Raw genomic sequence first — 13035 nt, forward strand, 5'->3', positions numbered from 1 at the left:
TATCTTAGATTCATTCTTTAACAAACAAATTATACTTAATTCATATTTTAATATGATCTTGGGTTAAAAAGTTAAGCATATTTTAATAATCTCGGGTTAAAAAGTTAAGTATAAGCGTCGGAGGAGAAAATCTATATCTGGATTAAAACCTAAATTTTAGTTGGAGATGGCCTAAGAGATGTTTTCCATAATGATATGATTCAAATTTGCATTTGACGAAAATTAAATCTAAGACTCATCACTTATAAATTAAATCTAGAGAACTTTAACGAAAAGCACCCGAGCGTTGGCGGGTCCTGGAGTGCCTGTCAAGGGCGCTAGCGCATACCCCGGGGTGATCATCACCACCTGCACCTCACATCTCGGCACAGTGGAACGTGTAACCCGCCTGCTGTCTCATTCAACTACATTTGTTCCTGTAATCCATAGCCGGTACTGTTCACTTTAACGAAAAACCACATTTTTACACTAAAAAGTCAATCCTGGTACTATTCACTTTACCCTTTATTTTGTCCTTATCATTAAAACTCAAAGTTTTCAAGCCCTTTTAATTAGTTTTCTATTAAATCTAAGGCTCAACTTTAATCATAAAAAAAATTAAAATAAAAAATAGTCCGGTAAATTCGTAAGCGAGAGAGCATTCCGTGCGAGTAAAAAACCATGTGTGGGGGCACCCGAGCAAAATGGTGGTACACGAACGAGAGAGCGACCGCGACACAACGAGAAGAAGACAGTCGCAGATGACACAGTGACGACGACGACGGCGACGGCTGCCATGGATACGAACAACAACAGCAAAGACGAGCTCCGGGACCAATCAAAAACCTCCCAAAAAGGCAGATCATGCAAAGGAACACTCTATTATTCATCCGCCCTCAAATCCAAGGCTTACAATCCTCTCTGCGTCGGCGTTCCTCGCTCCATCCCCGAAGGTTTCATCTCTCCCCTTTCTCTTATCTTTGCTATTTTCTGTTTGGTTCTCGAGAAAGTTTATACGAAAACATTAGTTTCTTCACCATCGGACCTATTGTATCACCAGAAATCTTATCAATTGCGCAACTTTTGGTTCTCTTTCTTTTGGATTTTGAGTTTTACGGTTTCAATTTCTAAAATCTGAATTCTGATTTTGTGTTTGCTTGGATTTATTACGGAAGTTCTTTTCTTTTTGTCATTTTATCATTTCGCCTTAAATTTGAGATTAATTGATGATAATTTTGCTTAGGAAATTAACCAAGTCATCATCTTTGAGCTGCAGTCTGATTTATTTTGCCATTTCCCAGAAAGGGTTGATCTTTCTCCGCCATTTTTGTGATTGGAATTTATAGCCGCCTTATTTTGTAGTTGAGATTGTTGGTTTGGTGTTTACTCTTCTTTTTGTGAGTTGAAATTCGTTTATCAAAGTTGTATTGGACTAGTTACTAATATGTAGGTTTTGGTGACCAGTGCCTCAGTCAATAGTTTCGGAAACTGAGACGAAAGCTTCTAAAGATGATCGACATCTTACTGAATTTCGTTATGCTTGTGCTGGTTACTCGCTGTACTTGGATCGAATTACGAAAGACCATTCTGGAAAGGAACAACCAGAATTGCCTGTTTGCTACGGTCTCGAGGTTTAAAATCTCTCCTCTCTTTCCTAAGCCCTCACACACAAAAACACACAGATTAAAACATTGTATTATGTGTTAATATGAGATGTGGGGGGTTCGTGTGCTTGATTATTGACCTTAACATATTGCTTAAATGCATGGAGCTGTGCAAGTCCCTTTTCGGGTTTCTTTTATATTAATTGGATTAGCTATTAATTTTAGGGCTCGTTTGGTGCCTAGGACCGGACCAGAATGGATAACTCTTATAATTCATTTGAAGATAGAGGCTAATGATTTTTCATTTTGAGGGGAGTAGACATGAAGGAGGTTATCCTTGTAATCCTAAAATTTTGGGGTGATTGCAAGGGATAAGTATCCTTGATGAGTTATATATCTTCTATCTTTAAAGGTTGGACGCAATTTTTTCATTTATTCTTTCAGTATACCTTAAATATAGTACAGTATCAAACCTAATCCAATCCCAGACACCAAACAAGCCATGGCTTTAGAGTTTAACTAATGAGATCTCGGCAGATCGTGTTTACAAGATCTAAACATATTGCATGATAACAAGCTATGAACCGTTCATTAGATGATCCGACTTGTGAGCTTCTGGTGCAAATTGGAGTTGGATCAATGTGTTTAGTGCTTAGAAAACTGGAAGTAATAAAGTCTATGCAGAAACTGACTTTCTCGACACATGAAATTTCTACATAAAATGCTTCACCCTACATTAATCTTTTTTAAGCATTCTGACTGACATGAGTTAATGCAGCTTTTGGTTGGCAAAAGAATGGTTCAAAAGACACCTGCTGCTGCTCCCGTTTCTGCCCATGTCCATCATAAACAGGGTAGGGAAATGAATTTTTGTTTACCCGTCTTTTTTTCCCTTTTATTTCTCCTTCTAGGTGTTGCTTACAATAGTTCGCCTCCAATGTAGTCAAGATCTTCCTGCAAAACTAGCACTTAGATAGTGGGGTCGAATGAGTTACTTCGGTTGAACAGACTTTCACATTGGTTAAGAATCTTAGATATATAAACTAGTGTTTGGTTTCTCGAAATGATTTCGAAAAATTCTTGTGCTCTAATGTTAAGATGAAATGTTAAATTTATCATTTAATGTCGGCTTTATTTATCCCTTGCGATTACCTTTTAGAAGTTCGTGAAGTCCCTCAGACTCAGAGGCAGCAACCGACTCAGTCTGCAGGAAGTCTTTTCTTCAACAGGCAAGCATAAGATTAGACTGTTAAAGTGAACAATCTCCTAGTTTTCTGAACGTTACGCCTCATTTGTAACGGGTTATCTGGTGTTTGTTAACGAATGTGTAGGTTTACAAGAAACGCAGATCTTGTTGCTTCAGGGGTGACTAAGAACATACGTAAAGTTGGGAACTACATAAAAGGAAGTGTCGATGATTTTCTATACCAGTACAGAGGGCGACCAAAGTAAAGATCGCTTGTTGCAAAATCCAGATGAATGAAGAAAATAACTCGAGAAGCAGGCTTCGGTTTGATTCCATATCTGCTCTCTTCGTCTTCGATTCGTCGTGGTTTTTGTGCTGTTTATAACTCCTCTGCACTCCATCCACATTTTGAGCAATAGAATGTTAGTGCAACTGCTATAGGCTTAAGAGGGCTTCTTATTTATCTTGCAACTGTTTAATAACTAATCTATGGTGATTATTATTTATTTGGTTGTGGAGGGAAGTAAGAGATTGTGCTATTTTCTAATGACATTATTATTTCTGACAATCGTTGTATACACTACTTTTACGCTTCGATTCTTGTATACAACCTTGTAGATAACTTTCCTCTCCTAAAACTCGTCATGTGACTAATATGTGAGCGCTTTAGCGTAACTGTGTAAGAGGAGTTATATGCGTCGGTTGTATACAAGATTTTTCTGGTTCAGATTATGTGAGCGGATTAATAAGAGAGACACTTGTATGAAAGTTAAATGAAAAGTTAACCGAGACAATTAGAGCCTATTTCGGGGAGGTTAGAATCACTTATAGAGAGTAGCGCTTGTAATGTGCTTCTTTATAAGTGATTTTATGCAAGACAATCGAAATTAAACATTGAAACAACTGATAATGCAAGTGCTCCCAAACACGATTACAATCGATGAATGCTCATGTGAAGCTAAAGCGTCTGTCATGAAATTAGCTCATTAACCATTCGGGTTAATGGAGATTCCTCTTTCACTAAACCACTATGATAATCTATCAGTAAGCAGCACCAGGGCGACCAAATCGACCTGCATACAGCTCTGGGCTGGCTTATCGCAGACACGATTAAACACTTAATTAAGAAGGATTAAGCACTTAATTAAGAATCATGCTTACGACCGTACAAACACAATTAGCAGCTTCCGAAAAATAGAAATAGTCTGCGCCCTGTTTGGCACGGAAGCTAATTTAACCAGAGGAGGAGACAAAGCAAACCGCGAAATCAACAGGATCCTCCCTGTACTTATATTTTGCGAATTCCGAGACGGACAAGGGACAACAATCCTATCCTATCCAATCCAATCCTGCAGGATTTCTCAGCTGGAAAAATAGCATATATTTGCTCTTAGCTCTCCGGCTCGTAGCTTTCCGGATACAGGTACGTACTGGATCGGATTGAATTTTCAAACTTTTACTGTTTTCTATCGTTTTCTCGCGTTTTCTCGGTAACCAAACGGTCAACATTTCTCTTCCGTGCGTGCAGATTCTCGGCAACCAATCGATTGAAGGATTGAGATTGAAGTTAGCATTGGGAATCAGGTGCGGAAATCGAATTCGAATGGCCGCTGCCGCGGCTTGCAGACGGGTTGCCCAACTGGGGACCGGGTCGGGGATCGGATTATCCGGTTTCGGAGGGGCCGGTGGTGGCTCGAGAGCGGTGTCTCCGTCGTTGGAGTACAGGCATTTGGATTGCAGGCTGACTTCTCAGCTGGTCAAATCAAATGGAAAGCGGTTGTTTCTTGTCGATACATTAGCGTTGGTAAGTAATCGAATCGCTTTCTCTTGAGAATGACAATTTGAATTTTTGAAAATTGCATGAATATGCAAAATCAAACGATGACAAATTTACAGTGATATTAGAGAGGTTGTAATTGTTGCTAATAATATGCTGCATTGTGTTTAGGTTAGGAGATTAGAGGGACAAGGCGTGCCCTCGAAGCACGCCGAGGCGATAACATCTGCCATTACTGAAGTTTTGAATGACAGCTTGGAAAATGTGTCTCATTCATTTGTTACAAAAGGAGAGATGCAGAAAGTAAGGAGCTTTCATGTGTACTCTAATTTTCCCGTTTAGTGATTACGTCTGTGTATGTTGTCGTTCATCGAATTATGATGGTTGTATCTGAATGTATGTTCTGCGTAATTGTTTATAGACGGAGATGATCCAAGAATCCAACTTGTCCAAATTCAAATCCGAAATTCAAAGTGCGCAGGTACTTAACAGCTCTTTCCGTTAGTCATTACCATGAGATCGTGGTTTGTGTTTAGTTGTCGAATTTTTTTTTTTTTTCCTGATATGTCGATTTGTGGATGATTCTGTTCTAGTTGCCGTTCAAATCTATTTACTGTTTTGTTTGTATGCAAACTTTATGCCTGATTGACGTTTCTATAATAAGCTTTGTAATTGGTTTTTATCTGCGTTTGTTCTGTGTATAAAAGTCGCCAAATCATTAATGGTTTTCTAATTGGACTGCATTTTGGGTTTCAACTGATGATGTTGTCTCCAAGATCCCGTTAACATCAGCAGACATGAATGTCGTATCTAATTTTCAGTCACACTAAATAGCTGCCATTGGTTCTCTGAAAGAATATGTTATGCAGGGACACCATTTTTCTTTGTTGCAACACGAGACTGAAAAACTTCGGAATGATATAGAGAAGATGCGGAGTGAATTGAGGTCTGATGAATGCAGTTACTTTACTGTCATTTCCTGTCTGTTTCCATGTGGATATGTGTTTGCTTTCTATAATCGTCATCACAGTGCAAATGTTTTCATTGTGATGCAGGTATGAAATCGACAAAGTTACTGCAGGACAGCGGTTGGACTTGAACCTGGAAAGAGGGTAAGTGAATACGTTAAATAAAACATAGTATTCTCTGAGTTCATCAAAGTCTCTGTTTGAGTTATGAAATTGACTCGCCTTGTTCATTCTTTTGGTTAATGAGTACAGGAGGATACGAGAAGAGCTATCAAATCAGAATGCTGAAACCAATAACCTCACCAACAAACTTGATCGGGTAAGAATTGGTTGACTACTTTTTCGATTTGAACTAGGAGCGCACCATACAATACGTTTTACTAATGCTTAATACTATCAGGAAATTCATGCTTTAAGGGCTCAGGTGGAAGCAGCAAAATACGATGTCATAAAATACTGCATAGGTTCTCTGGTATCGATATCTGCTGTCGGTCTCGCTGTACTCCGTATCTTAAAGTAAACTTGTTCTATAGTTAACGATGACGAGTCCCAATAGGGGAAAACTGGGAAAGGTTTCATTCTTTTCAAGCTGTTGTAATTTTAAGAAATGTGATAAAGATGTGAAAGATAAGGCAAAGTCATTACATTGTAAGTTGGATCAAGGAAGCATTCAATTAGGCAAAATTCATATTTTTGTCCTTTTTTCGTTCTTTTCAATATTCTTTGGTAAATAATCTGTAAATAGTTTCATTTTGCACTCCCCGATTTCTTATATGTTGTTTTTGCTTTCTGATGAGTTGAGCGTTTTGTCAATTTTTTCTTGAAGTTGTTGAGATTTGCTAATGCCTTCGCCCATGAGCGGTAGGTCTCGGGTTCGAGACTTGGGAGCAGCCTCTCCATAAATGGGGGTAAGGCTAGCCGACATTCACCTCTCCCAGACCCTGCGTAAAGCGGGAGCCTTGTGCACTGGGTACGACCTTTTTTTTGGTTGAGATTTGCTGCTCAAAATTAGGATGATGCATAAATTAAGTTTATGTTACCTATTTCGTATTGGTGTCCTATTTGGGTTTGATTTGACTTCTTGGTTGGATTCCCTGTTTGGTGGAGAGATTTTGTTAATTACCTATTTGATTAGGGTTTAGTTTATGGTGTCGTCACCATTGCTTTAGAGCGTTTTCTCTAATTGGGTTTCGGGGTGCAGGTCATCTTTTGGAATCATGAGTGCGTGGCAAACTCATGGCTCATTTGTTTGGCAATTTGGTGAGAAGAAATTTGTGAGTTGGAGAACAATTTGGGAGAACCTTCTCTGTTTGTTGTGGGTTCTCTACTCGTTTGGTTTAGGGTTTGTAATTTGTGGAATTTGAGTTGTGAGAGTTAAACCTTATGCGTCACACCTGAGCGTTCCCGATTGGACAACATTGAGTTGACGTGGCTAAGGTACTTCTGTGTATCGGGGCTCATTTGAAATAAAATTCCACTTGAGGATTTCTTAGTTTGGATGCCTCACTTGGACCTACTTAGACACATGGTGTCGCAAAACGTACTTGACTTAGTAAGTTGGTCGGGGATGCAAGTAATCATACTCAGGGTGGAGTTCAGAGCCACCCCTTAGATGATTTTCAAATCGCCATTTCCATTATTCCATTGAATAGTGTAGAGCCAAAGATTTGAATGTTATAACTCATAACCCTTTGGTTGCATAAACTTTTCGGAGGCTGGATGGTGCATTGGATTTCCGGGTCGGGGAGTCATGTCCCCATGTTCGTAGCCAACCTATCGTAACCGCGCTTAATACGGCTTGAACCTCTCAAACTCTTAACTAAATACTATGAAATGGGATAAAGGAGACTCCTTTGACATTAGCACTTTGAACTTTTAGACTTGCAATTATGCGAAGTTTCAAAACTTGTATTATTTGGGATTTTAGGGCATCCCTTATAATGCAAAAAAGAAAAGAACGAATAAATAGACAAAAGTTGTAGTGTAATCAAACATTTAAATTTTTTATTCATAAAAATATGGTAAATTGATAAGATGGTGTGATTGAATTCAAATAGGATTGTGTTATAAATAGGCAAAAGTAGAGAAATAACCTTTGCTAACAGCGAGGACGAAGTGGTGCAAAATATCACACTGACAAAAGTATTGCAGATATTAGAAAATGAGGGATACTGAGAGTATTATATTTCTTCATTTTCTCTTCTTGATGTTCTCTCCCATTGAACAATCAAAGTGCTCTATTTATATGGCTACCTCAACGAAAACTTACAAAACTTACTATTCACATGTGATACTTTACTATACACATTACTATACACATGTGGGCAATCCACTATTTACAACACTCCCCTTTGGATGCCCACATATCAGTATCAGTTGCCTCGTTAAAACCTTGCTTGGAAAAACCCAGTGGGAAAAAAACCATAGCAAAGGAAAAAAAGTACAATTTTACCAGGATGGTGTTGAGCATGCTTATGTTGCCTCGTTAAAACCTTGATAGAAAAAACCAAATGGGAAAATATCCTAATCAAAGGAAAAAGAGTACAACATGCATGTATCATGGATGCTCCCCTTGAATTGTATCTCCCCCTGATTCCGCATTCTTCATTGTAAGCCGACGTAATCCGATTCCCTGCACTAACTTCTGAAATGTGCACTTTTGTAGAGATTTGGTGAACAAGTCTGCTAAATTTTCATTGGAACAGATTTGTCTGACTTCAATAACTTTACCCTTCTGAAGCTTATGTGCACTGAAAAATCTTGGAGATATGTGTTTAGTCTTATCACCTTTGATGAATCCTTCCTTCATCTGGGCGACACAAGCTGCATTATCTTCATGGATGACAGTTGGAGTGTGTCTTTGAAGGTAGACCACATGAATTCCGTATGTGATGGATCATTGATCTTAACCAAGAGCATTCACGACTTACTTCATGTAAAGCAATTATTTTCGAGTGATTGGAAGATGTAGCAACTAGCGTTTGCTTCATTGATCGCCATGAAATTGCAGTATCTGCATAAGTGAACACATATCTATTTTGTGAGCAGGCTTTATGTGGATCAGAGAGAAAACCTGCATCTGCATATCCAACAAGGATCTGATCATTTGTGGGCTTGTCTAAGTAGAAGAGACCCATATCTGTTGTCCTACGAAGATATCGTAGAACATTTTTGACTCCCTTCCAATGACAAATTGTTGGATTAGAGCTGTACCTGGCTAACAAGTTAACTGAAAAAGCTATATCTGGTCTAATACATTGTGCTAAATACAATAAAGCACCTATTGCGCTCAAATATGGTACTTCTGGACCAAGGACTAGTTCAACATCTTCTTTTGGATGAAATGGATCTTTCTTAATGTCCAAAGAACGAACGACCATTGGGGTGCTAAGTGGATAAGCCTTGTCCATGAAAAATCGCTTTAGTATCTTTTTAATGTAAGCTGATTGATGGACCAAAATTCCATTAACACAATGCTCGATCTGCAGGCCGAGACAATATTTGGTTTTTCCAAGGTCTTTCATTTCAAATTCGCTTTTCAGATAGTCAGCAGTTTTGTTAAGCTTTTCAGGGGTTCCAACTAAGTTCATATCATCGACGTATACTGCCACTATAGCAAATCCAGTATTTGATTTCTTAATGAACACACAAGGGCAGATGACATTGTTGGCATATCATTCTTTAATCAAATACTCACTAAGACGATTATACCACATTCGCCTAGATTGTTTTAGCCCATATAGTGATCGCCTTAATTTGATTGAGAACATACCTCGTGGTTTGTTAGTTGCTTCAGGCAACTTAACTCCTTCTGGGACCTTTATATATATATATATATATATATATATATATATATATCAGTATCTAATTGTCCATATAGATACGTGGTGATGACATCCATAAGTCGCATGTCAAGTTTTTCTGAAATCCCCAAACTTATTAAGTAACGGAACGTAATTGCGTCCATAATTGCGTCCATTACAAGAGAGTATGTCTCTTCATAATCAATTCCAGGTCTTTGTGAAAAACCTTGTGCAACGAGTCGTGCTTTATATCTTGCAATCTTGTTTTTCTCGTTGCGTTTCCTTGTGAATACCCATTTGTAACCTATGGGGTTCACACCAGGTGGGGTTTGGACTATTGGTCCAAAAACACTTCGTCTTTCCAAGGAATTAATTCTGCCTGGATTGCATCTTTCCACTTAGGCCAATCTTGTCTCTGTTTGCATTCATTAACAGAGCGGGGCTCAATATCATCATGTAATATAATTTCAGTGGCTATTGCAAATGCAAACATGTCCTCGATGATTATTGCATTTCGATCCCACAATTCATTAATACATGCATAATTTATGGATATTTCTTTGCTTTATGTACTTCTGTCTCTTCAGGGACATGTGTCTCATCAATGACATTTTCTTTTTCTGGAAGTACAGAATCATGAATTGTGGATTTATCATTCATTTTCTTTTCTTGAATGATTTCATTGGGTTCAACTGTGCCATCATCTTTCTCTTTCGAGGGGCTGAATCTTTTGAACCTGGGGGTCTACCACGTTTCAGGCATGCATTGGATGAATAATTCGCTACCACTTTATTTTGTCCAATAGGGACATTAATTCTTGCAGGTGCGTTTGCAGCTGGTATATGTGACTTTGTCACTTTCGAAGCATCATTAAATACATCTGGCATTTGATTAGCAATACCTTGAAGATGAACGATCCTTTTCACTTCATTTTCACATTGAGCGCTTTGTGGATCAAAATGAGATAAGGTGGGAACAACCCATGTCAGCTCTTGCCGTTCTTCTGGAACGATATTTTCTCCCCTTAACGACGGGAAAACTGTCTCATCAAAATGACAATCAACAAAACGAGCTGTAAATATATCACTAGTCAAAGGTTCCAAATATCTAATGATAGATGGTGAATCAAAACCCACATAAATTCCTAGTCTGCGCTGAGGTCCCATTTTAGTTCGTTATGGCGGTGCAATAGGCACATAAACAGCACAACCAAAAACTCGTAAATGTGAAATATTTGGTTGATGTCCAAACACGAGTTGTATTGATGAGAATTGGTGGTTGGCTATGGGTCTCAGTAACCAATAATGCTGCATGTAAGATGGCATGTCCCCATGCAAAGACTGACAATTTCGTTCTCATGAGCAAAGTGCGGGCTATTAATTGAAGCCGCTTGATAAACGCCTCTGCTAAACCATTTTGGGTATGGACATGAGGAACAAGATGTTCAACATCAATGCCCAGTGCCATGCAGTAATCATCAAAGGTTTGAGACGTAAATTCACCAGCGTTATTAAGTCGAATGGACTTAATGGGATGATCTGGAAACTGTTCTCGCAACTTAATTATCTGAGCAAAAAGTTTCGCAAAAGCTATATTTCGAGTAGACAATAGGCAAACATGTGACCATCGGGTAAATGCATCAACCAAAACCATAAAATATCGAAATGGTCCACAAGGTGGTTGAATAGGTCCACAAATATCCCCTTTGATTCTTTGCAAAAATGATGGGGATTCATCATCAACCTTTAGTTGTGATGGTCTAATTACCAACTTCCCTTGGGAACAAGCCTTATAAGGGTTATCATTTGAGACATCAATGTGTCTGCTCAATAATGGATGTCCATTAGAGTTGGTAATGATTCTACGCATCATGGTAGATCCTGGATGACCTAGACGGTCATGCCAAAGCATGTAAACCTTTGAATCAATGAACTTCTGGTTCATGACAGTATATACTTCAACTGTTTTTATGTATGTATAATACAATCCACTCGATAAACCATGCAACTTCTCCAATATACGCTTTTGGGTATCATTGGAGGTAATGCATAAATATTCCACATTTTCTACACTTTTCGTTTCAATGTGGTATCCATTTAGACGTATGTCTTTAAAACTCAACAAATTTCGAATGGATCGAGTATCGTATAATGCATTATGTATGGACAATATTGTTCCATTTGGTAACATAATCTGGGCTTTTCCTAAGCCTTCAATTACATCTGATTGCCTTGAATTGTTGTTACCTTTACTTTTACAAGTACCAAATTCGAGAAATACTTTCGATCTCGAAATATTGAATGCGTGGTTGCGCTGTCTGCAAGGCAAAAGTCTCCGTCATTGATCTTATTTTGAGAATAACCATAATTTTTATCCTTGATCTCTGAGTAAAGAAAAAGCAGTTTATTCATACTGGAATACTACTTTTATTGAATTGAAAATGCGAGCATTAAACCACAAGTACAAATAACAAGAGTACATTAAACATAAATAATTCAATCGGACCCATAAACTTCATTCCTTCTTTCATTAATAAAGTCTGTAGCATTCAGGTGGGTTGTGTTTAACTGTCTTGATAAATTGGTCACTGGATCAGGTGTTTCCATTGGTTGAGCCTGGTCAAAGAAATTGATCTCGACACCCTTTTCCTTGAATGAGGCTTGATACAGCTCCACCAGATGCTTTGGGGTGCGACAAATACGCGCCCAATGTCTGTTGCCACCACACCTATGGCAAACTCCTTCAGGATTTCTATGAGTGTTCATATGAGCTTTTCCTTTCTGGCGATTTGCATTTTTAAAGTTCGGGCCTGGATTATGCCTTGGAACCTGGTTGTGAAACTGGACACCATGGTTCTTACTTTTCTCGTTCCACTGGCCTTGCTTATGGCCACGTCCTCGTTTGTAATTATTACCACGGGAGGATATGATATTCCTTTCAAGAGAAGCATCATTCACTTCTGGGAACGGTGCTGATCAAATAGGTCGGGAATTATGGTTTTTCATTAGGAGCTCATTGTTCTGTTCAGCTACTAGGAGCACAGATATTAGCTGGTTGTATTCAGTGAAGCCTCGCGCTCTACACTGCTGCTGCATGAGCATGTTAGAGGCATGGAATGTGCTGAAAGTCTTTTCCAATAACATCTCTTCAATAATAGTATCCCCACAGAGCTTCATCTGAGAGGTAATTCTGAACAACGCCGAATTGTACTCAGCCACTGACTTGAAATCCTAGATCCTTAGGTGAGTCCAGTCATAGCGAGCTCTTAGAAGAATCACCGTTGTCTGGTGATTGTATATGTTTCTCAAGGCCTTCCAGAGGGCTAACGGATCTTCAACCGTTAAGTACTCGCTCTTTAGTGCCTCATCAAGATAGCGACAAATAAAAATCATGGCCTTTGCTCGATTTTGAGAGGATGAGCTGCTCTCTTCCCTGATGGTATCACCAAGATTCGCTGCTTCCAGATGGATCTTGGTATCCAGTACCCAGGTAAGGTAATTCTTTCCAGTAATGTCCAGGGCAACAAAATCAAGCTTTGCCAAGTTTGCCATTATCTTTTTTGAAAGAAAAATGAGGTGTGTAAGAACTTGCAATAATATGTGTTCTGGAGGAATATATTGTTAGAACTTCTAGTTCTTACAAATTTTTGATCTTCAGGCCAAAATGATAAGTACTTGAAAGTTCAGGCTCGAGATTTACATGATTAATGAGAAGGGCA

At 38.7% G+C, this 13035-nt stretch overlaps 2 protein-coding genes and 1 long non-coding RNA gene across 4 annotated transcripts; all 3 read left to right on the plus strand.

Moving 5' to 3' along the window:
* Positions 1-587: 587 nt before the first annotated feature.
* LOC103401007 (uncharacterized) lies at positions 588-3337 on the plus strand. Of its 2 annotated transcripts, none has more exons than XM_008339713.4 (5): positions 588-932; positions 1444-1610; positions 2362-2437; positions 2743-2812; positions 2915-3337. In XM_008339713.4, exons 1-5 carry the CDS (start codon positions 776-778, stop codon positions 3033-3035), a joined length of 591 nt encoding a protein of 196 aa, XP_008337935.2. In that variant the 5' UTR covers positions 588-775; the 3' UTR covers positions 3036-3337. The 2 variants fall into 2 exon arrangements, with proteins under 2 accessions (XP_008337935.2, XP_070671253.1); XM_070815152.1 differs by having other exon boundaries at positions 2746-2812.
* Positions 3338-3790: 453 nt separating this feature from the next.
* LOC103401000 (protein FMP32, mitochondrial-like) lies at positions 3791-6213 on the plus strand. The gene is made up of 8 exons (XM_029090791.2): positions 3791-4192; positions 4298-4573; positions 4718-4849; positions 4968-5027; positions 5416-5492; positions 5602-5658; positions 5767-5833; positions 5915-6213. Exons 2-8 carry the CDS (start codon positions 4373-4375, stop codon positions 6032-6034), a joined length of 714 nt encoding a protein of 237 aa, XP_028946624.1. The 5' UTR covers positions 3791-4192; positions 4298-4372; the 3' UTR covers positions 6035-6213.
* A 144-nt stretch (positions 6214-6357) lies between these two features.
* Positions 6358-6893, plus strand: LOC139192705 (uncharacterized). Its single transcript, XR_011577002.1, has 2 exons — positions 6358-6484; positions 6716-6893. It is a non-coding gene; the product is annotated as an uncharacterized lncRNA (long non-coding RNA).
* Positions 6894-13035: the final 6142 nt, after the last annotated feature.

Source organism: Malus domestica, chromosome 02, assembly GCF_042453785.1.
Source record: "Malus domestica chromosome 02, GDT2T_hap1".
Classification (NCBI taxonomy): Eukaryota; Viridiplantae; Streptophyta; class Magnoliopsida; order Rosales; family Rosaceae; genus Malus; species Malus domestica.

Excerpts from the sequence above, each read along its gene's own strand:
- LOC103401000 (XM_029090791.2), top strand. The coding sequence starts at position 4,373 with ATGGCCGCTGCCGCGGCTTGCAGACGGGTTGCCCAACTGGGGACCGGG. Across the intron at positions 5,028-5,415 it reads CCGAAATTCAAAGTGCGCAG|GGACACCATTTTTCTTTGTT; the intron begins GTACTTAACAGC and ends TATGTTATGCAG. Across the intron at positions 5,834-5,914 it reads TCACCAACAAACTTGATCGG|GAAATTCATGCTTTAAGGGC; the intron begins GTAAGAATTGGT and ends TAATACTATCAG.
- LOC103401007 (XM_008339713.4), top strand. The coding sequence starts at position 776 with ATGGATACGAACAACAACAGCAAAGACGAGCTCCGGGACCAATCAAAA. Across the intron at positions 933-1,443 it reads TCCTCGCTCCATCCCCGAAG|TGCCTCAGTCAATAGTTTCG; the intron begins GTTTCATCTCTC and ends TTTGGTGACCAG. Across the intron at positions 2,438-2,742 it reads CCATGTCCATCATAAACAGG|AAGTTCGTGAAGTCCCTCAG; the intron begins GTAGGGAAATGA and ends ATTACCTTTTAG.